General features: G+C 39.8%; 1 protein-coding gene across 3 annotated transcripts in view; it reads right to left on the bottom strand.

Annotated features, from left to right (window-relative positions):
- Window positions 1–23,407, bottom strand: part of LOC138962991 (lipopolysaccharide-binding protein-like) — a 53,373-nt gene that overhangs the window by 14,343 nt on the left and 15,623 nt on the right. For 2 of the 3 annotated variants that reach the window (XM_070334968.1, XM_070334974.1), the window contains exons 3-6: window positions 12,693–12,792; window positions 12,004–12,138; window positions 11,056–11,129; window positions 5,064–5,306 (exon numbers count right to left, since the gene is read on the bottom strand). In XM_070334968.1, coding sequence (XP_070191069.1) covers window positions 5,064–5,306; window positions 11,056–11,129; window positions 12,004–12,138; window positions 12,693–12,792 — 552 coding nt within the window. Of the gene's footprint in view, window positions 1–3,178; window positions 3,308–5,063; window positions 5,307–11,055; window positions 11,130–12,003; window positions 12,139–12,692; window positions 12,793–23,407 lie in introns of those variants that run through there. The other variant, XM_070334980.1, reaches the window with a different exon arrangement.

The following is a 23,407-nucleotide window of genomic DNA, read 5'->3' as shown; positions in this document are numbered from 1 at the left end:
AAGCAGGGAATTTATGGTCATTTGGTATTGTGGAGAATATAAGCTACATGTCATTAATTAATTCTGAGGATGAGAGCACAGTCTTGCTTAGGCAAAGGGCGCAAGAATACGCTCTGTGGAAAAGTTAGCGCACTCCAAGAGTGCGCTAACAGTTTTAGCGCATCGCCATAAGCCAATCAACTGGTTCACATCAGTCATGTGACACCAGTACTTACTGACAATTATTATTATTATTATTTAAGTTATTGAGACATCCCAGTGCACTAAGGGATTTATAGAGCAAATCGAGAAAATTCATTATTGAACGAAGCGCATAGCGCTGAGTTCAATAATTATTTTCGAGATTTGCTCTATAAATCCCTTAGTGCACTGGGATTGATTCAATAACGATATTGTCAGTACCGCCATAGAAAAAAGAAGATTCCAAACGCACATTTTGCTACGCGCATTTGAATAGGCATAACTGTGTAGTTAGGTCGTCAGTGTACAGTAAGATCTACTTTTGTTTGGGGTGTCTCAAGTATGTCGTGCTTTCGTCACACGCATTTTAATTTCTGTTGGTAAATTCCAGTGTAGCGTTAAGCTGAACAGTGATGATCTTTCAGAGAGACCTCATTTGAACTCAGAGAAAGGACTGTACTCTTCGTTATTTGCGATTCGAAACCTCCAGTCGAGGTTCGACGGATTGACTGTGCGGAGTGACTCCCCTTGAATTGACTCGAAGTCGAAGGACTCGACGGTTGCACATTTTCAAAATAAATGTGGCATATTTCTCGTGTTGTATCTTCACTCATCGGGGAGTCTGATACTAAATATGAACGGTAAGAATGCTCTGAACCCTACATGTTTTTTCCCCATCGTTTTTTAGTTCACATTTGCCCAACATGTTAATTTGCTGAGCGGGGTTTATGTCGTCTGCTACAGTACAAGGCAAGAGCAATCGAACCACTGCAGTCTGCACGCATGAGGTAATAAGTCTTATATATATGGTAAGAACGTTCTGAACCCTACACGTTTTCGATTACGATTGTTCTTGCCTTGAAATAATAATTCGGAAACCATTCATTTACTGAACTGATGCAGTCGTATTTCAGTGTACATAGTCTGCTACGTATGACAGAGTCGATCGAGTCAGTCTTCCAAACTGGTCTGGCTGGTACGTTATCGGAATAACACTTGTGTTTTCTGTTAGCCGCTGGGAATTGTATACTAACTCATCATTTGGTAATGTGGATGATAAGCTACATGCCACTAACACGGCATATGAGAAGAATCTATGCAAGTCGGCGAAAAGTAGATGAAACACAGCGGCTTCTATTTTAGATCAGTAGCACTGTGGCACAGGCACATGCAATCTGTCAGAAAAAAAACAAACACTTGTGCTTTAATTGAGAAGCAGGGAATTTATGGTCATTTGGTATTGTGGAGAAGCTATTTAATTAATTCTGAGGATAAGAGCACAGTCTCGCTTAGGCAAAGGGCGGAAGAATACGCTCTGTGGAAAAGTTAGCGCACTCCAAGAGTGCGCTAACAGTTTTAGCGCATCGCCATTAGCCAATCAACTGGTTCACATCAGTCATGTGACACCAGTACTTACTGACAATTATTATTATTATTATTATTATTATTATTATTATTATTATTATTATTATATATTGTTTTATAATGTGGAACAGAAAGTTCAGTTGTTCTCGTTGACTGTCACGGGTGTTGCAGGTATTTTTGTCATTACATGAATTATCCGTGTGTATATTCCATGCCGGTATATATCAGCAGAAAGGAAAACAGTATCCTTACTGGTGCCGTACGAGGGGCGTTCTGAAAGTGCTCAGAATCCAAGCTACTTGCAATGCCTCATGATATTTACAACGACGTATGCATACTGTAATGTTTCATCGGCGATGCCACAAAATTAGATGTATCTTGAACTTTCTTCCACAAAGAAAACACTACCCGACCGTGGAAGCAAAGACTGAGTAATGTTGTCTTCAGTCTCTGGTGAAAGGTATGTTACCGTGATTTTTACAAATGTAAAACATTTTACAAATTGCGAGGCGTTCCCCGTGATTTGTAACAATTGTTTTACAAACCACGGGGCACGCACCGAAATATATAAAATATTTTTACAAATCACTGGGCGCGCCCCACAATTTGTAAAATGTTTTACAAATCACGTAAATGCGCCCGATATTTTCTTGTCATCTCGAAAGTCCAGGGATCTATTAGCTTGGCAGTAATAACGATGTTGAAAAAAACAATTTAGAACTCGCGTGCACATCTTTGTGACGGACACACCGACAGACAGACAAGTCTGCGCTTGTCACGCTTCGAAATCGAAATATAAAAAAATAACATGTGCAGATTTACTCACACACCTTCATTTTCATATGAATTTTTGGTCTGGGATCCCTTTGTGATTGACTGGGCTCTAAACAACAAATATTGATAATAATAAAAGGCATACATTACTTTGTGGAATGCGATTTTTTTACATTTGTACAAATCGCGGTTTTAGGTTCGACGAAATTTGTAAAAATGTTTTTATATTTTTACAAATCACGGGTTAACAAGGTAGCATTTGTATGTGAATACTCGGCTGTGAAGTGGGCTGTCAGTGGCGAGAACAGTACAAGTTGACGTGCAATGCATTGAAAGACGGATTGTCTCATCGCGTGCTCGCGCGCACGTATACACACACACACACACACACACACACACACACGCACACACACGAACACACACACACACACACGCACGTACACGAACACACAGGCACACGTGCGTACGCACACACACACACGGGAAGAGCTAGATCGATAAAGGCATAGAGACGGTGACAAGGATAGACAGACAGACATACACACACAGACAGACACACAGACAGACACAGACACACACACACACACAGACACAGACACACACACAGACACAGACACAGACGGACAGACACACAGACACACAGACAGACACACAGACGCACACAGACAGACACACACACACACACACACACAGACAGATACACAGACACACAGACAGACACACAGACACACATACAGACACACACGCACATAGACACACAGACACAGACACACACACGGACACACACGCACACAGACACACACACGCACACAGACACACACACACACACAGACACACACACAGACACACAGAGACGCTATCTTTTTCTCTTGCTTTATTTCTTAATTGTTGGTTTTATATCTTTTCACTAAAATTAACTTTGCAAAGCCTTGAGATGTCAGCCTGCCACAAGTGGACACTGCTTCCTTTAAACGTCCTCAACGTCTGTCTGAAAACAACACAGAGCATTGCCTTTAACGGTTAAAACGGCATGGTAGGTAACACAAAACCAAGATAGGTTCTTCTAATTATACAGACACACAAACAAAGGTTTTTGAAACATGGAATGAAACGCGCAAACTAGCACAGAAAAGACGCTTGAATAGAGCATGAAGGGCAGGAGCTACCTTCAAATACACCGTTTTTCTGTTCAAGTCATTTGACCACGGCATTCATGTGTATCTCTTTAACTTTTTTTCCTAGAGCTTATCCGATCGAACAAATCATTTATCAGCATGTCTAAAACAATTCTGCAAAAGTTCAAATCATGCTGATGAAAAGTGTTGAAATTATCTTGTCATCCGTGAACTAACATGTTTCGATTCAACGCTTCGCTTATATTTCATTTAATAATTTTTGTTAAAGGTCCTTGTCTACATTTTTATACCGAAATCGCCATTTGACCATTAAAATGCAGAGTCTATTATCTACAATTATCAACAATACACCCCCTTTCGATCAGGAAAGACGAAGCCAGTGTAGCCGTTTGAAAATTCATTGTAGTATTCCAGCGTAGTACTCATAGTAGGATATCCTTATTTGGAAAATGCCAAGCGCAAAACTCCTCTCAAATCCCGTGCATTTCGTGCGTTTTAAAAAAAAGCGTGGACAGCGCTCCAGTGTCAAACTGTTGCTGCACTTGTTTGGGCGTGGCTATAAGCATAGTGACATGAATTTGATTGGTCAGTATTTTTCGGAAAAGCACATGTTCTCAGCAAACAGAAAACAAAATATTGGAAGCGTGAGTCACGCTACCCAAAAATAAAATATTTTTTTACATATTTTTTTTTTCTATAACTTTTTCCCCATGGTTCATTCATCATCTGACATAATTTTTTAGCGAAATCTAACCATAAGATTATTGAAAAAAAAGCAAAAATGTAGGCGACCACCTTTAAAGTCAATCTAAGAGCAATTTTGTTTTTGATCGTATACTATTACTCTACATACATTGAAGCAAAAGCACACCGAATTTTAACACAAACAGTTCTGTTTCATGAATGCTGTGGTCAAATGACTTGTATTTGAAGGTAGCTCCTGCCCTTAAATGCGCAAAAACAACCAAAGAAAATGTTTCTTAAATAAAGCATCAAACGCCCAAACGTGCATACCAAACCCTGAAGAAAGAACAGCAACACATGATACATGTACAAGCAAACAGGCAAACCAGCCAACCAACCAACCAACCAAAGCAATCGAAGATCATAAACGGCGTATTTGATTACAACAGGCTATAGTATAACTCCCTAATTTTGATTTTCTTATAATAGATGAACCGAACTTGACCCCATTAGCAGTATAACTATTCTGAAGATGTTAAACAATGATTGGTATATGGTATTTTTCAAGGAATAAATTCTTAACTTTTGTTTTTCATTACTTTTGAGTTTTGACCACGGACGGTGGAGATACGTTAGCGCAACTTTTATTACTACGCCTTTGTAATGCCGTTATTCTGAGCCGAAAGTGGGAATATAGAACAGTTCGATAAGTGAAAAACACTTGTGGAAAAAGTTTCTTGACTACAGATTTTGTAGCTGTTATGGTGATGCACAAAGTGTTTATGTCTTGTATTTTTGCAGTGAGTGACCTCCTTTTGGGACACATTCTGCTAGGAAAGCTGCCAATACAAGTTCTGTTGATGTTTGTTTATGATACCAGAGATACAGCAAAACAGCACAATGACACACACAAACATGACTGACCTAGGATGCTGTTGAGCTCTTTCTTAGCCTTGGTGTTGAGACTGGTGATGGCGGAGTTGAGGGCGGTGCACAGCTTCGCGGGGAGCAAACCCTTCACCTTCTCTTCTGCTTTGCGTTCGAAATTTAAGAGCCAGTTGGCGAGACTGACCAGCCATCCGCCACCGTGGAGGTCAAAGTCAATGTTGCCCACACTGCTCGTACAGCCCGCTGGCCTGACAAAAGCTTGACCGTTGGAATCACGCCCTGTGAGAATGTGAAACAAATCAAAATAATATTAAAACCATCAGTAGCATAGACAAACCAATTTTTACTTTTTGAGATTACATTTGTTTTTAATGCGGATCTATTCTCTGGGATTTCAGACGCCAGAATTTATTTTATTTTTTCAAATTGCATCTAAAAATGGATTTGTTGTGATGATTTTAAATAGGTAGGGTGCCCACACCACTCGGACACGTTTTGTCAAAAGTGGGACCCCCCACCCCACCCCCCCCCCCCCCCCATTCAAATGTAGAATTGTTAAAACAAAATCATGAAAATTATGAACAAAGTTTATCATATTATTCTGTGTACGAAAAGAGGTTATATTTCAAAAAAAACTATTACAATGAAGAAAATAATTGTATGTATGACCCGTATGTTGTATGAATGCCAGTATTTCACTGTTACATCAGAGACGGTCCCTTTCATCAAAGGCAATTTAAAGTGCCATAAACCCGTTCTCTGTAGCAAATGTTTATGGTACAAATGCATATATGACTAAGTGCCAAAAGGTGCTCACAGAACAGAAGACGACTTTGTTTTACAATAAAAATGTTTCTAAAAACGTGTGTCTGCTGAAAATTGGTGTGTGTGTGGATGAATGTGCGAAGAGATAGTGGACATAATTTCGTGTGTCTGACTTGAACGGTTTTGAAGTTATCTTTGTTTAAAGTCAAAAATAACGCCAAAACCGGCCATCTGAAAACGGACATCGTGATACCTCGTGTTTTGAATATGCCACAGAAAAATAACAAGAAGCACAAATGAATTGCATTTAGTTTGATTGAATGCCTGAAACATCGCTTTACAGACGAGACCAAACGTCAAATCTAAATCTCGAGAGAATTTTTTTTTTTCGATAACCGAATTTTAAGGTGTCGCACGCAAGATGTGTCGTCATCACGGCATACATTTTTCAATCGCAGATATTTACTAAATTTCTTTTTCAAAAACTCTGGAATTGATGTCGACACGTCAAGCGATAACGGTGTATCAAACTGCTGTCTTTCAAGTAATCCAGCAAAGACTGCAGAACTTTTGAACAGCATTTTTGAAAACGATTTGAAAATTTCGTCATATCTTGCGTGCGACAAAATGTTCAGTAATTAACGGTTATTTTCTTTTAAAAACAAAATTTACATGTACAAAGATCTACTTCATCTACGGAACCATGTGACACATTCTGTGTTCAAAATTTGTGAAGAAATCACGAACCACGAATGCGCTATCAAGTGTTGAAATTATGTCGTCAACATCTTTTCAGATCTTGCGTGCGACACCATCTTGCGTTCAACATAAAATGTCACTACCTTATCGAGTTTAATGGGTAAAACTAACTATTTGTTGTCTTAGTTTAATCTTCTTAATTAAAAGCGTAATAAAACCGAACTTCCAAGATGAATTTTAATTGAGATTAGCGAAAGAGCGGGCACGCAAGTCGACCTTAAAGTAAAAGAATGATAACACGAGCGTTTGTCGTGTTGTCTTGCGTGCAACACATTGTCCAAAAAGGAAAATGTATATTTTTCTCAGACGTTTTTTAAGTTGAAACCTTGAAACTTCACACACATTTGGGGTTTAATCGCCCCCATGCATGGTAAAAGTCTTGTTGACCCTTGTCAGATTTCAAGGTCACGGCTGGGTCACATGTGGTTCAGAAAACGGATGAAACATATTTTTTCAGAGATTTTTGAAGCTAGAACCTTCAAACTTCAAACAACGCTTTTGCTTAATGATTGTTCAACATGGAGAATTCAAGGTTGATCCTTGAGAAATGTGAAGGTCATAGCAGGGTCTCGTGTGGGTAAAAAAAAAGGAAATTGTATTGAACTTCAATTTATATAAAACCAAAGTCTGGTTGATCTGTTTTAAGATTTAAGGTCAAATCTGTTATTTAAGGTCAAATCAAATAGAAATTTGTTGATGCTTAAATCTTTGAAACTTCCAACAGGTTTGAGGTTTGACAACTTCTGGACTTTGAAATCTGGTATGGTTGATCCTGGTAATATTAATTGGTCAAAACATCAAGATCAACAATTATAAAATAAGCACTTTCACCAATGTCAAGTGAGCAATAGCAGCAAACGTGAGTCTTATAAAGATTATCACTTTTTGTGTGACCTCAACTTGACCCCTCTGAATGCTCTCAATCATGGAAATTGACCACACTTTGATTATAACCAAACAACATCAAAACTTTGGAATGTGTGAAGTTTCAAAGGTGTTGCTTAAAAGGCGTTCGTGAAAATGACAATTGTATGTGTCTGACTTCAATGCGACCCCGCTGCGACCTTGACGTTTGATTTTATCAACCAGACTTTCATCATGTGTGAATGACTTCAAACACTATAAAACTAGTTGAAGAAATTGACAATTTTTCAAAGTTTAAGCCAGATGGCACTGCTGTGACCTTGAACTTTGACAAAGATTAACCAGCAGGTCACTTTTTTTAGAAAATATCCTTAAAGGATCTTTAACCTTACTGTGACCTTGGAATTTGATGAGGTTTAATTTAACTTGCGTAGTGTGCCAAGTTTCAAGGCCCTAGCTTCAAAAACATATGAGAAAACCTCATTGAAAAATGTATATGTTTGACCTCAACGCGACCCTGCTGTGACCTTGACTTTTTCAACCAGACTTTAATCGTGTGTGAACATTATACACTAGAACTGTGTGTATTTTCAAAGCTCGTGCTATAAACGCGCTGAATAAATTGAAAATATTCCACATTTGGACCAGATGTGACCCCGCTGTGACCTTGAACTTTGACAAAGATTAACCAGCAGGTCACTTTTAATGAGGTTTTATAAAAATGCTGAAAGTATGTGAAGTATGTAAAGTCTACCTGATCTAGTATTAAAACATGTAAGACGTGACAACGACAATTTTCCAGTTTGCAAAGGAAATTTAACCTCGCTGTGACCTTGAAATTCAATGTTGTTTAATGTGATGTGCACCATACCTGGAGGTCATTATACTTTGGTTGTGTGCCAAGTTTCAAAGCCCTAGCTTTAAAAACGTGCGAGATAACCTTAATGCTATGACTCAGTGCCGTTTTGAATGATATAACGAACAAAATTATCGTTATTTGTAAAATCATTTGGGTAAATTTATCTTTTCTTTTCGTAATTGGGTTCCAGCATCTGTTGTCTTAACAAAAATCACAATATCAGTCGTGTTTGTCAACTTTTATTTTTTAGCCCCTTTGTCCGCTTTTCGTGCGCACCTTTTGGCACTTAGTCATATGTTCTATGATCTTTTAGAAGTCAGAAAATATGCCGAAAAAGCCCCGAACACTGCCCTAAAATATCACTAATGCGGAAATACACAAGATCTACTTTCACTTTTTGCCTGACCAGAAGAAGATGATGTCACTCGCATAGCATTACGTCATTACACCGATGACGCCAAACTGTTGCGTCATGCATGATAGACTTGTTTACCAGTTTTGGAAGCAGCGGTGGCCCAAAACGCTGTCTCAGAAGAAGACAAAGTTTTGTGGCATTCTTCATTTACCTATGCTTCCTCTGCACTGAACAACTTACAGCAATCCACTGAGCAAACAGTCATCCAGTGGATTCCATCACACTGCAACATACAGGGCAATGAGGAAGCTGACCGACTGGCAAAAGAAGGTGGACAGCTCCCACAGGATGAACAAGAAGTCACCTATGAAGAGGCCAAGACTATAGTCAAAGAGAAGCAGAAGAGAAGATGGCTCCACCAACACCCAGACTACAACAAAAAGGATGCCTACTACCTCCTACCCAGAGATGACCAACTGGTCATTGTGAGACTGAGAACAGGCCATTGCAGACTCAAACACCCCCTGTATACCAAATTCCACATTGGTGATTCTGCATCGTGCCCCTGTGGCACATCTCCAATGACAGTGGAACACTTCCTGCAGGACTGTCCAACACACCAAAACTTGCGAGCAGAGACCTGGCCTGCTGACACACCGATGAGGGACAAACTCTATGGACCCATGGAGAGCCTCCGGCGTACAGCAGCCTTCATCAGGGCCTCCGGAGTTGCTGTCTGAGCGAACGACGAAGAAGAAGAAGAATTTACCTATGCTTGTAAAAATTGATCATCGGGAATCAAACAATGCCGACAAGGTCTATCACCAGGCAACTCGGCGATGTTCGGGAATGTTCGTCATGACTCGGGGATTCGGACAGTTACCTGTTTTACTTTCCTCAAAATGAATTTTGCACGATCTAATTTCTCATTTTTGACTCACATGCGAAGCAAAAGTGAGTCTATGTACTCACCCGAGTCGTCTGTCCGTCCGTCCGGCCGTCCATCCGGCAGTCCGGAAAACTTTAACGTTGGATATTTCTTGGACACTATTCAGTCTATCAGTACCAAATTTGGCACGATGGTGTATGATGACAAGGCCCCAAAAAACATACATAGCATCTTGACCTTGCTTCAAGGTCAAGGTCGCAGGGGCCATAAATGTTGTCTAAACAACAGCTATTTTTCCCATTTTTCCCATTTTCTCTGAAGTTTTTGAGATTTAATACCTCACCTATATATGATATATAGGGCAAAGTAAGCCCCATCTTTTGATACCAGTTTGGTTTACCTTGCTTCAAGGTCAAGGTCACAGGAGCTCTTCAAAGTTGGATTGTATACATATTTTGAAGTGACCTTGACCCTGAACTATGGAAGATAACTTGTTTCAAACTTAAAAATTATGTGGGGCACATGTTATGCTTTCATCATGAGACACATTTGGTCACATATGATCAAGGTCAAGGTCACTTTGACCCTTATGAAATGTGACCAAAATAAGGTAGTGAACCACTAAAAGTGACCATATCTCATGGTAGAAAGAGCCAATAAGCACCATTGTACTTCCTATGTCTTGAATTAACAGCTTTGTGTTGCATGACCTTGACCTCACATGTATTTTGGTAGGAAAAATGTGTAAAGCAGTTCTTAGTGTATGATGTCATTGCTAGGTTTAGCTGAAGGTCAAGGTCATGTAAAGGTCAAGGTCAAGCATGTGAGTCGTATGGGCTTTGCCCTTCTTGTTATTGATTGCCTTAATTGTTGAGACTCCAAATACCATTGTGATATTACTATTGCAATAGTGCACGATCTAACAAGAGAAGATAATACCATTGAAACTTTTGAATTTCCGTCTATTCACGTCAATATTGAGTTTTTGAACCCCAAACCAAGTGCACCTTTGAAATCTACGTTTCTTCTTGGTGTTTTGATGCATAATATGCCAATGTAGCCCCTGGGAAAGATCTTATCAACATTTTTGCAACCCCATTATTTTGACCATGCCCTTACCCCATGTTTTGGCAATTTTTGGGGACGTAGATTAGAGTTATCTTATCTTGCCTTGGTCCTTGCTACCATCAGCATTATCACGACCGGTCTATTTCTGGAGTCGAGTCCTGTTATGATATAATTCTAAATAACTCAAATCTTTCAGCTATCATTGTCATAATTACAATGAATACAACGTAAAACCATTGTTATAATGTTAACAATTTAAGATAATGTAAAACCACCATTACAATGATTATAACCTACAATAACGTAAAACTAGCATCACTGTGACAACGATCTAAAAAAATGCAAAAGTTTAAATATCTATTAATTTTTGCTATCTGCACAAAATGAGAGGGTTTCCACTTTAATGCCTGTACATATCTGTAGTGATGACCATGATCGTTTAGGTCAGTGTGCCGTCAATTACACTCACCAAGATTGACCGTCACGCTGAAACTGACCCCACTGGCCGAAGCATCCAAACTGCCGGACTTTGTCGTTCGCAGGCTGGACGTGAATGAGACAGAAAATGCACATCGTGTTACACTTCTTGTGCCGACTCTTCCATTCCATTTTCTTCTTCTTCGTTCATGGGCTTAGACTCCCACATTCACTCATGTTTTTAGCACGAGTGGATTTTTACGTGTATGACCGTTTTCACACCGCCATTCAGGCAGCATACGCCGATTTCGGGGGAGGCATGCTGGGTATTTTCGTGTTTCTATAACCCACGGAACTCTGACATGGATTACAGGATCTTTTCCGTGCGCACTTGGTCTTGTGCTTGCGTGTACACACGAAGGGGGTTAAGTCACTAGCATAAGTTGACCTGGGAGATCGGAAGAATCTCCACCCTTAACCCACCAGGCGGCAGCGACCGGGATTCGAACTCACGACCTCCCGATTAGGAGGCCGACGTCTTACCACCACGCAACTGCGCCCGTCTGATATTGTTATGTGTGACACGAACAGGATTCTGTGACCTTTTGTCATTGTCTCATGTACGGTAGGTGCTAGTCCTAGCTTGGTTCAAATTGACATCTATTTTCGAGAAAAAAAAACCATAAACCTATAGCCAATATTCAACACGAAGGACTGACACACTCTCACGTTAAATTTGTCTTCGTTCCAGTGGCCATGATCGGATTGTCTGTTCAACTCCCTGTGTGTGTGTGTGTGTGTGTGTGTGTGTGTGTGTGTGTGTGTGTGTGTGTGTGTGTGTGTGTGTGTGTGTGTTGTAGGATTTGTTCCATACCGTGTGAGAGAGAGAGTTTGTGTGTGTGTGAGTCAAAGTTTGTGTGTGTGTGTGTGTGTGTGGAGGGGGTATGCGTGCTTGTGTGTGTTGGGAGATCGTCAGTTACACCGGACACAGTCCACTCACAGCCAGTTCTTGTATCTGGCCCACCAGTCGCAGTGAAGCTTAACACCAGCGTTGGTTGCTGTCCACCTCAATCCCCTGCCGTTGTTGATCAGCTCCACCTTGCTGCTGGGTTTCGTGAAGTCTCTGACAACGATGCTGCACGTGAAACACAGAGAGGTAAAAAGGCAGATAGACACATGCATGCACGCACGATTACAGGGGGCAAAAGAACACAGACACACACACACACACACACACACACACACACACACACACACACACACACACACACTCATGTTTGCACACACATAAATACACACACACACATGTTCGCACACACATACATACACACCCTTATAGTGATGAATACACACACAGGGGCGCGTACACACATACGCGTACACACGCACATGAGCACACACACACATAAACCCACTAACAAATACAAGTACACACACCCACACCCACATACACACACACACACACACACACACACACACACACACACACACACACTCACTCACTCACTCACTCACTCAAGCGCGCGAACGCCCAAACACACACACTCACGCAATCACACACACACGCATACGCACACATACGCAAACACACACACACACACACACACACACACACACACACACACACACACACACACACACACAAACGTCGCTCCCGATTACAGGAATTCCAACAGTATTTCCACTCACTTAGTAATGCGCCAACTCACTTTACCAGCCTGGCCGGACTGGTCTGGAATTGGGATCGAACGAGCTAATGTAGCCAGGGTATCCATTGAGAATTTGCTCACTGGGAATCAAATTAAAGAATTGTCATTGTCATGCTCATTGCCACTGTCAGCAGAATATACTTCTCTCTAGATCTGTTAGGGTAAGAGAGACTTGAAATGAGAATCTTAAGCAAGTGAGACCCCCCGCGGGTTAGAGGGCTGTCACACATGCGACTGAGTCGCGCGATTTACCCTGTTACACAGCCGACTCAGTCGTAGAAAACAGCTACGACAAGTCTGCGACTCAGTCTCATGCGATTCCCTCGTAGCTTTGAGGTTTAGAACATGTTCTATTCCTGCGATCCAGTCGTCGGTCAATCGCAGGGGCAGAGCCAACAGAGCCAATCAGAACGCGTTGCTGCGGCCTTGACGCCGTGACGTAAAATAATGGCGGACAGTGGCGTACAGCGTCTCTTCGTCGATTCAAAACTTTTTGGAAGAACAGTTTTTTACTCAGATATAAAGGAGACGTTTTAGGCGTGTACAGCGGTCGGAAAACATTATCCAAGCGGAGCGCGGGCGGAGCCCGCGCGTAGCGAGGTAGTTTTTTTTTTCATCTCCCAGCACTGAAAATTTTTTTGCCAAGTGGTGTCTGTCTGGACATTGTTCTAGAATTCATCTTTTAGCACAATATTAGCGACACTGTTTGGACAATTCTATTAAAATTAGGCGTACAAACTGATTTTGTTTCGGGGAATCCTCTCAGAGGATCAGAATTTTCATATAATATCATCGGAAGCTGTTACAACGGGAAAATGTGAAACTTTTGTCACTTTTTAACATGGATTTTCATCTTTGAGCGTTTCAAGCGGACTTTAATAAAATAGTTATTTGCGAATTAAGCAGCGGAAGACACTCACCGGTTCAACATGTGTATGGTCATTAAACCTCAAAACATTTCAGTAAGTGGTTTAGACAAACACCTCGGACATGTGAGGGTGACTGGTTTGTAGGTGAAGAGTTTTTTTCTAAAGTGTGTTCTAAATACAAATGACGTACTGGTAATGATGTAATGAGTTGTTCTAATCTTGTTCTTGGAACTCTTGCTGTTCCAAGCTTGTTCTTAGCAAGTCTTGGTGACGAGAACAAAGACTATCAATGAAATCTTTAGAAATAACCTCTGACAACGACGACGATGACGACGACGACGACGATAACAACAACAACAACAAATGACATCGACGACGACGACGACAACAACAACAACAACAACAACAACAACAACAAAAACAACAACACGAGAACAACAACAATCACGACAACGAACATGACAACAACAACACCAACAACTACGACGACAACTACAACGACTGGGTTATGATGACATCACCAATGATTTATCAAATGTTCAGTGTCAAGGCTGTTAAAAAATCGTTAAATCCTATTTCTTCACTGATTCTTATGAAATTTTAAAGGTAGGTTTGTTGTCCCCAACTTATTTTCACTCCATACTTTTCCAGAAGAAAAACATAATTTTGGCAGTTAAAAACCGTTAAATTTCAATTCTTCACCGATATTTATGAAATTTTGTGGGTAGGTTCGTTGTCCCCAACTGATTTTCACTCTATACTTTTCCAGAAGAAAGACATAATTTTGGCAGTTAAAAAACGTTAAATTTCAATTCTTCACCTATCTTTATGAAATTTAGTGGGTGGGTCCGTTGTCCCAAACTGAATTTTAAGACATACTTTTCCAGACAAAAACCCTTATTTTTGGCAGTTAAAAACCGTTAAATCTCAATTCTTCATCGATATTTATGAAATTTTGTGGGTAGGTTCGTTGTCCCCAACTGATTTTCACTCCATACTTTTCCAGAAGAAAAACATAATTTTGGCAGTTAAAAACCGTTACATTTAAATTTTCACCTATCTTTATGAAATTTAGTGGGTGGGTCCGTTGTCCCAAACTGAATTTCAAGACAAACTATTCCAGTCAAAAAAACTTATTTTTGGCAGTTAAAAACCGTTAAGTCTCAATTCTACACCGATATTTATGACATTTTGTGGGTAGGTTTGTTGTCAGATTTGACATGATGGCAGAATTGAAAGTGTGAGATATCCTGATGTTTCACAATTTATGCTGCATAATTCAGCCCCATAGGCGCTTGAATTTTAGGTGGAGTTGGATTTTTTTTCAGCCCAAACCAGTAACCCCCACATGGTTTTCATGTCCCTTTCTGAGAGACTTCAAGAAGTTTCAATTTGACGTCATGATTAGCCTGCCGCATTAGCAAGTATGAAAACACGTCATCGATGACACATTTTAAGACAGAGAGAGAGAGAGAGAGAGAGAGAGAGAGAGAGAGAGAGAGAGAGAGAGAGAGAGAGAGAGAGAGAGAGAGAGAGAGAGAGAATCATGTACACACAGATGGACGACTTCGCTTGGGGTATGTACTGCCCGGCAGTACACATCTACTTAATCCAAGCGGAGCGCGGGCGGAGCCCGCGCGTAGCGAGGTAGTTTTTTTTTTCATCTCCCAGCACTGAAAATTTTTTTGCCAAGTGGTGTCTGTCTGGACATTGTTCTAGAATTCATCTTTTAGCACAATATTAGCGACACTGTTTGGACAATTCTATTAAAATTAGGCGTACAAACTGATTTTGTTTCGGGGAATCCTCTCAGAGGATCAGAATTTTCATATAATATCATCGGAAGCTGTTACAACGGGAAAATGTGAAACTTTTGTCACTTTTTAACATGGATTTTCATCTTTGAGCGTTTCAAGCGGACTTTAATAAAATAGTTATTTGCGAATTAAGCAGCGGAAGACACTCACCGGTTCAACATGTGTATGGTCATTAAACCTCAAAACATTTCAGTAAGTGGTTTAGACAAACACCTCGGACATGTGAGGGTGACTGGTTTGTAGGTGAAGAGTTTTTTTCTAAAGTGTGTTCTAAATACAAATGACGTACTGGTAATGATGTAATGAGTTGTTCTAATCTTGTTCTTGGAACTCTTGCTGTTCCAAGCTTGTTCTTAGCAAGTCTTGGTGACGAGAACAAAGACTATCAATGAAATCTTTAGAAATAACCTCTGACAACGACGACGATGACGACGACGACGACGATAACAACAACAACAACAAATGACATCGACGACGACGACGACAACAACAACAACAACAACAACAACAACAACAAAAACAACAACACGAGAACAACAACAATCACGACAACGAACATGACAACAACAACACCAACAACTACGACGACAACTACAACGACTGGGTTATGATGACATCACCAATGATTTATCAAATGTTCAGTGTCAAGGCTGTTAAAAAATCGTTAAATCCTATTTCTTCACTGATTCTTATGAAATTTTAAAGGTAGGTTTGTTGTCCCCAACTTATTTTCACTCCATACTTTTCCAGAAGAAAAACATAATTTTGGCAGTTAAAAACCGTTAAATTTCAATTCTTCACCGATATTTATGAAATTTTGTGGGTAGGTTCGTTGTCCCCAACTGATTTTCACTCTATACTTTTCCAGAAGAAAGACATAATTTTGGCAGTTAAAAAACGTTAAATTTCAATTCTTCACCTATCTTTATGAAATTTAGTGGGTGGGTCCGTTGTCCCAAACTGAATTTTAAGACATACTTTTCCAGACAAAAACCCTTATTTTTGGCAGTTAAAAACCGTTAAATCTCAATTCTTCATCGATATTTATGAAATTTTGTGGGTAGGTTCGTTGTCCCCAACTGATTTTCACTCCATACTTTTCCAGAAGAAAAACATAATTTTGGCAGTTAAAAACCGTTACATTTAAATTTTCACCTATCTTTATGAAATTTAGTGGGTGGGTCCGTTGTCCCAAACTGAATTTCAAGACAAACTATTCCAGTCAAAAAAACTTATTTTTGGCAGTTAAAAACCGTTAAGTCTCAATTCTACACCGATATTTATGACATTTTGTGGGTAGGTTTGTTGTCAGATTTGACATGATGGCAGAATTGAAAGTGTGAGATATCCTGATGTTTCACAATTTATGCTGCATAATTCAGCCCCATAGGCGCTTGAATTTTAGGTGGAGTTGGATTTTTTTTCAGCCCAAACCAGTAACCCCCACATGGTTTTCATGTCCCTTTCTGAGAGACTTCAAGAAGTTTCAATTTGACGTCATGATTAGCCTGCCGCATTAGCAAGTATGAAAACACGTCATCGATGACACATTTTAAGACAGAGAGAGAGAGAGAGAGAGAGAGAGAGAGAGAGAGAGAGAGAGAGAGAGAGAGAGAGAGAGAGAGAGAGAGAGAGAGAGAGAGAATCATGTACACACAGATGGACGACTTCGCTTGGGGTATGTACTGCCCGGCAGTACACATCTACTTAATCCAAGCGGAGCGCGGGCGGAGCCCGCGCGTAGCGAGGTAGTTTTTTTTTTCATCTCCCAGCACTGAAAATTTTTTTGCCAAGTGGTGTCTGTCTGGACATTGTTCTAGAATTCATCTTTTAGCACAATATTAGCGACACTGTTTGGACAATTCTATTAAAATTAGGCGTACAAACTGATTTTGTTTCGGGGAATCCTCTCAGAGGATCAGAATTTTCATATAATATCATCGGAAGCTGTTACAACGGGAAAATGTGAAACTTTTGTCACTTTTTAACATGGAATTTCATCTTTGAGCGTTTCAAGCGGACTTTAATAAAATAGTTATTTGCGAATTAAGCAGCGGAAGACACTCACCGGTTCAACATGTGTATGGTCATTAAACCTCAAAACATTTCAGTAAGTGGTTTAGACAAACACCTCGGACATGTGAGGGTGACTGGTTTGTAGGTGAAGAGTTTTTTTCTAAAGTGTGTTCTAAATACAAATGACGTACTGGTAATGATGTAATGAGTTGTTCTAATCTTGTTCTTGGAACTCTTGCTGTTCCAAGCTTGTTCTTAGCAAGTCTTGGTGACGAGAACAAAGACTATCAATGAAATCTTTAGAAATAACCTCTGACAACGACGACGATGACGACGACGACGACGATAACAACAACAACAACAAATGACATCGACGACGACGACGACAACAACAACAACAACAACAACAACAACAACAACAACAACAACAACAACAAAAACAACAACACGAGAACAACAACAATCACGACAACGAACATGACAACAACAACACCAACAACTACGACGACAACTACAACGACTGGGTTATGATGACATCACCAATGATTTATCAAATGTTCAGTGTCAAGGCTGTTAAAAAATCGTTAAATCCTATTTCTTCACTGATTCTTATGAAATTTTAAAGGTAGGTTTGTTGTCCCCAACTTATTTTCACTCCATACTTTTCCAGAAGAAAAACATAATTTTGGCAGTTAAAAACCGTTAAATTTCAATTCTTCACCGATATTTATGAAATTTTGTGGGTAGGTTCGTTGTCCCCAACTGATTTTCACTCTATACTTTTCCAGAAGAAAGACATAATTTTGGCAGTTAAAAAACGTTAAATTTCAATTCTTCACCTATCTTTATGAAATTTAGTGGGTGGGTCCGTTGTCCCAAACTGAATTTTAAGACATACTTTTCCAGACAAAAAACCTTATTTTTGGCAGTTAAAAACCGTTAAATCTCAATTCTTCATCGATATTTATGAAATTTTGTGGGTAGGTTCGTTGTCCCCAACTGATTTTCACTCCATACTTTTCCAGAAGAAAAACATAATTTTGGCAGTTAAAAACCGTTACATTTAAATTTTCACCTATCTTTATGAAATTTAGTGGGTGGGTCCGTTGTCCCAAACTGAATTTCAAGACAAACTATTCCAGTCAAAAAAACTTATTTTTGGCAGTTAAAAACCGTTAAGTCTCAATTCTACACCGATATTTATGACATTTTGTGGGTAGGTTTGTTGTCAGATTTGACATGATGGCAGAATTGAAAGTGTGAGATATCCTGATGTTTCACAATTTATGCTGCATAATTCAGCCCCATAGGCGCTTGAATTTTAGGTGGAGTTGGATTTTTTTTCAGCCCAAACCAGTAACCCCCACATGGTTTTCATGTCCCTTTCTGAGAGACTTCAAGAAGTTTCAATTTGACGTCATGATTAGCCTGCCGCATTAGCAAGTATGAAAACACGTCATCGATGACACATTTTAAGACAGAGAGAGAGAGAGAGAGAGAGAGAGAGAGAGAGAGAGAGAGAGAGAGAGAGAGAGAGAGAGAGAGAGAGAGAGAGAGAGAGAATCATGTACACACAGATGGACGACTTCGCTTGGGGTATGTACTGCCCGGCAGTACACATCTACTTAATCCAAGCGGAGCGCGGGCGGAGCCCGCGCGTAGCGAGGTAGTTTTTTTTTTTCATCTCCCAGCACTGAAAATTTGTTTGCCAAGTGGTGTCTGTCTGGACATTGTTCTAGAATTCATCTTTTAGCACAATATTAGCGACACTGTTTGGACAATTCTATTAAAATTAGGCGTACAAACTGATTTGTTTCGGGGAATCCTTTCAGAGGATCAGAATTTTCATATAATATCATCGGAAGCTGTTACAACGGGAAAATGTGAAACTTTTGTCACTTTTTAACATGGAATTTCATCTTTGAGCGTTTCAAGCGGACTTTAATAAAATAGTTATTTGCGAATTAAGCAGCGGAAGACACTCACCGGTTCAACATGTGTATGGTCATTAAACCTCAAAACATTTCAGTAAGTGGTTTAGACAAACACCTCGGACATGTGAGGGTGACTGGTTTGTAGGTGAAGAGTTTTTTTCTAAAGTGTGTTCTAAATACAAATGACGTACTGGTAATGATGTAATGAGTTGTTCTAATCTTGTTCTTGGAACTCTTGCTGTTCCAAGCTTGTTCTTAGCAAGTCTTGGTGACGAGAACAAAGACTATCAATGAAATCTTTAGAAATAACCTCTGACAACGACGACGATGACGACGACGACGACGATAACAACAACAACAACAAATGACATCGACGACGACGACAACAACAACAACAACAACAACAACAACAACAACAACAACAACAACAACAAAAACAACAACACGAGAACAACAACAATCACGACAACGAACATGACAACAACAACACCAACAACTACGACGACAACTACAACGACTGGGTTATGATGACATCACCAATGATTTAAAGGCCGTTAAAAAATCGTTAAATCCTATTTCTTCACTGATTCTTATGAAATTTTAAAGGTAGGTTTGTTGTCCCCAACTTATTTTCACTCCATACTTTTCCAGAAGAAAAACATAATTTTGGCAGTTAAAAACCGTTAAATTTCAATTCTTCACCGATATTTATGAAATTTTGTGGGTAGGTTCGTTGTCCCCAACTGATTTTCACTCTATACTTTTCCAGAAGAAAGACATAATTTTGGCAGTTAAAAAACGTTAAATTTCAATTCTTCACCTATCTTTATGAAATTTAGTGGGTGGGTCCGTTGTCCCAAACTGAATTTTAAGACATACTTTTCCAGACAAAAAAACTTATTTTTGGCAGTTAAAAACCGTTAAATCTCAATTCTTCATCGATATTTATGAAATTTTGTGGGTAGGTTCGTTGTCCCCAACTGATTTTCACTCCATACTTTTCCAGAAGAAAAACATAATTTTGGCAGTTAAAAACCGTTACATTTAAATTTTCACCTATCTTTATGAAATTTAGTGGGTGGGTCCGTTGTCCCAAACTGAATTTCAAGACAAACTATTCCAGTCAAAAAAACTTATTTTTGGCAGTTAAAAACCGTTAAGTCTCAATTCTACACCGATATTTATGACATTTTGTGGGTAGGTTTGTTGTCAGATTTGACATGATGGCAGAATTGAAAGTGTGAGATATCCTGATGTTTCACAATTTATGCTGCATAATTCAGCCCCATAGGCGCTTGAATTTTAGGTGGAGTTGGGGTTTTTTTCAGCCCAAACCAGTAACCCCCACATGGTTTTCATGTCCCTTTCTGAGAGACTTCAAGAAGTTTCAATTTGACGTCATGATTAGCCTGCCGCATTAGCAAGTATGAAAACACGTCATCGATGACACATTTTAAGACAGAGAGAGAGAGAGAGAGAGAGAGAGAGAATCATGTACACACAGATGGACGACTTCGCTTGGGGTATGTACTGCCCGGCAGTACACATCTACTTTATTTGCAGCTGTCTGGGAACTTTATTTCTTGCAAAGGCGTAATGCTGAAAGGAATTTTTCAGAAAGGTAGAGCGACGTTCGAAGATTTGGCGCCTGCTCTCGCAAAGCGCGTTTGCCGTGTTCACTATGACACATCACTTCCGCCCCGCTCGCGTGGAGTTATCGTTCGCCAGTCGTTCGTCTATCGTTCATCGTGTGACGGGTCAATGGCCTACGATGTGATGTGCGATCGGCCAAAGACTGAATCGCAAGACTGAATCGCAACGACTGAGTCGCCTGTATGACCGAGGCTTTAGGGGGAAGAATTTACCCGATGCTCCCCAGCATGTCGTAAGAGGCGACTAACAGGTTCTGTTTCTCCTTTTACCCTTGTTAAGTGTTTCTTGTATAGAATATAGTCAATGTTTGTAAAGATTTTAGTCAAGCAGTATGTAAGAAATGTTACGTCCTTTGTACTGGAAACTTGCATTCTCCCAGTAAGGTCATATATTGTACTACGTTGCAAGCCCCTGGAGCAATTTTTTGATTAGTGCTTTTTGTTCAAGAAACAATTAACAAGTGGCTCTATCCCATCTCCCCCCTTTCCCCTATCCCATCTCCCCCCTTTCCCCGTCGCGATATAACCTTGAATGGTTGAAAACGACGTTAAGCACCAAATAAAGAAAGAAAGAAAGCAAGTGAGGCAGCGAGCATTTAGGGCGCTTACTTATGAGAGAGAAGTGGTGTTGTGTATCGTGTATGAGATGTCTTAAACACAGGCGCTTGACGAGTGGTATTGTTGGGGTGTTGGGGTAAGTCGTAAGCTCTTTTAGTTATAAAACCGCCGCCACCCCCCATGTCAAATATCTGTGGTCACAAATTAAATGTCGTGCCGTAGATGCATTATTGACTAATTTACTTACTTTTTGACATTCAGTCAAGTAGTACGTAATGACTGAATGTCTTAACAAGAGCGGGGAGCGAGGTCTGTCTCCCGATGTATGTGTGTCTGTGTGTCTATGTGTGAAAAGCTTTTTTCAACAACTACTTTACGGATTCTGATGAAACTTGGTACAGACATTATTAAGAGCATTTGCTTGAACCCTCTTTCGCCGATTTTGGATGGGGCTGTTTAATGACGTCATATTTGACCATTTGCAAAAGTTGAGGCGGCACTCTCACGGCTACAGTGGGTTTTTGACTCACATGCGAAGCAGAAGTGAGTCTATGTACTCGCCCGAGTCGTCCGTCCGTCCGTCCGGACGTCCGTCCGGAAAACTTTAACGTTGGATATTTCTTGGACACTATTCAGTCTATCAGTACCAAATTTGGCAAGATGGTGTATGATGACAAGGCCCCAAAAAACATACATAGCATCTTGACCTTGCTTCAAGGTCAAGGTCGCAGGGGCCATAAATGTTGCCTAAAAAACAACTATTTTTCACATTTTTCCCATTTTCTCTGAAGTTTTTGAGATTCAATACCTCACCTATATATGATATATAGGGCAAAGTAAGCCCCATCTTTTGATACCAGTTTGGTTTACCTTGCGTCAAGGTCAAGGTCACAGGAGCTCTTCAAAGTTGGATTGTATACATATTTTGAAGTGACCTTGACCCTGAACTATGGAAGATAACTGTTTCAAACTTAAAAATTATGTGGGGCACATGTTATGCTTTCATCATGAGACACAGTTGGTCACGTATGATCAAGGTCAAGGTCACTTTGACCCTTATGAAATGTGACCAAAATAAGGTAGTGAACCACTAAAAGTGACCATATCTCATGGTAGAAAGAGCCAATAAGCACCATTGTACTTCCTATGTCTTGAATTAACAGCTTTGTGTTGCATGACCTTGGATGACCTTGACCTTGGGTCAAGGTCACATGTATTTTGGTAGGAAAAATGTGTAAAGCATGTGAGTCGTATGGGCTTTGCCCTTCTTGTTTTCTATTTGTTTTAAATTTTTGTTACATGATCTTTGACTAGGTCCGGACTACAGGATTGCATTTCAGCTTGGTACCTTACAAATTCGCATATAAAAAATTCACTCAAAATTAGCTGGTTTTTTCGATTTCTGAAAAATCGATAGTTCAATCACAAACGTGACATTATTGTATTTTGTATTGCCTCTTGTATCCGAAAATATATAGTTTTGTTGTGATGAATGGAAAAACGGGCTTAAAATGAAGAAAACCGTTAAATAGCGACTTTCTTAATTGTGAGATGAAAACACAAACAACTATCATTCCTCTATTCCTTATCAGGTGCTGATTCCAAAATCTAAAGTTGTATAGTGTTTTGCGCTGAAAATATGCTTGAAATTAAGAAAATGTTTGAAAGATAATGATGCTTCATAAAGCTTGTATTGACTTTTAGCTCCTTTCAGTGGAGAGTTTGGAACACGTAGGGGAAGGGCTCCTAATATGTACCACTTTTTGTTTATGCTGATAACTATAGCTTGTTTTCTTGCGAAGAAGTTTAATTTTGTGTTTGGTAGTCCTTCTCTCTTAGGTTAACCGTT

Source organism: Littorina saxatilis, linkage group LG1, assembly GCF_037325665.1.
Source record: "Littorina saxatilis isolate snail1 linkage group LG1, US_GU_Lsax_2.0, whole genome shotgun sequence".
In the NCBI taxonomy this organism is placed as follows: domain Eukaryota; kingdom Metazoa; phylum Mollusca; class Gastropoda; order Littorinimorpha; family Littorinidae; genus Littorina; species Littorina saxatilis.
Note: the sequence above shows the minus strand (reverse complement) of the source record. Positions and strands in the feature narration are given on the sequence as shown.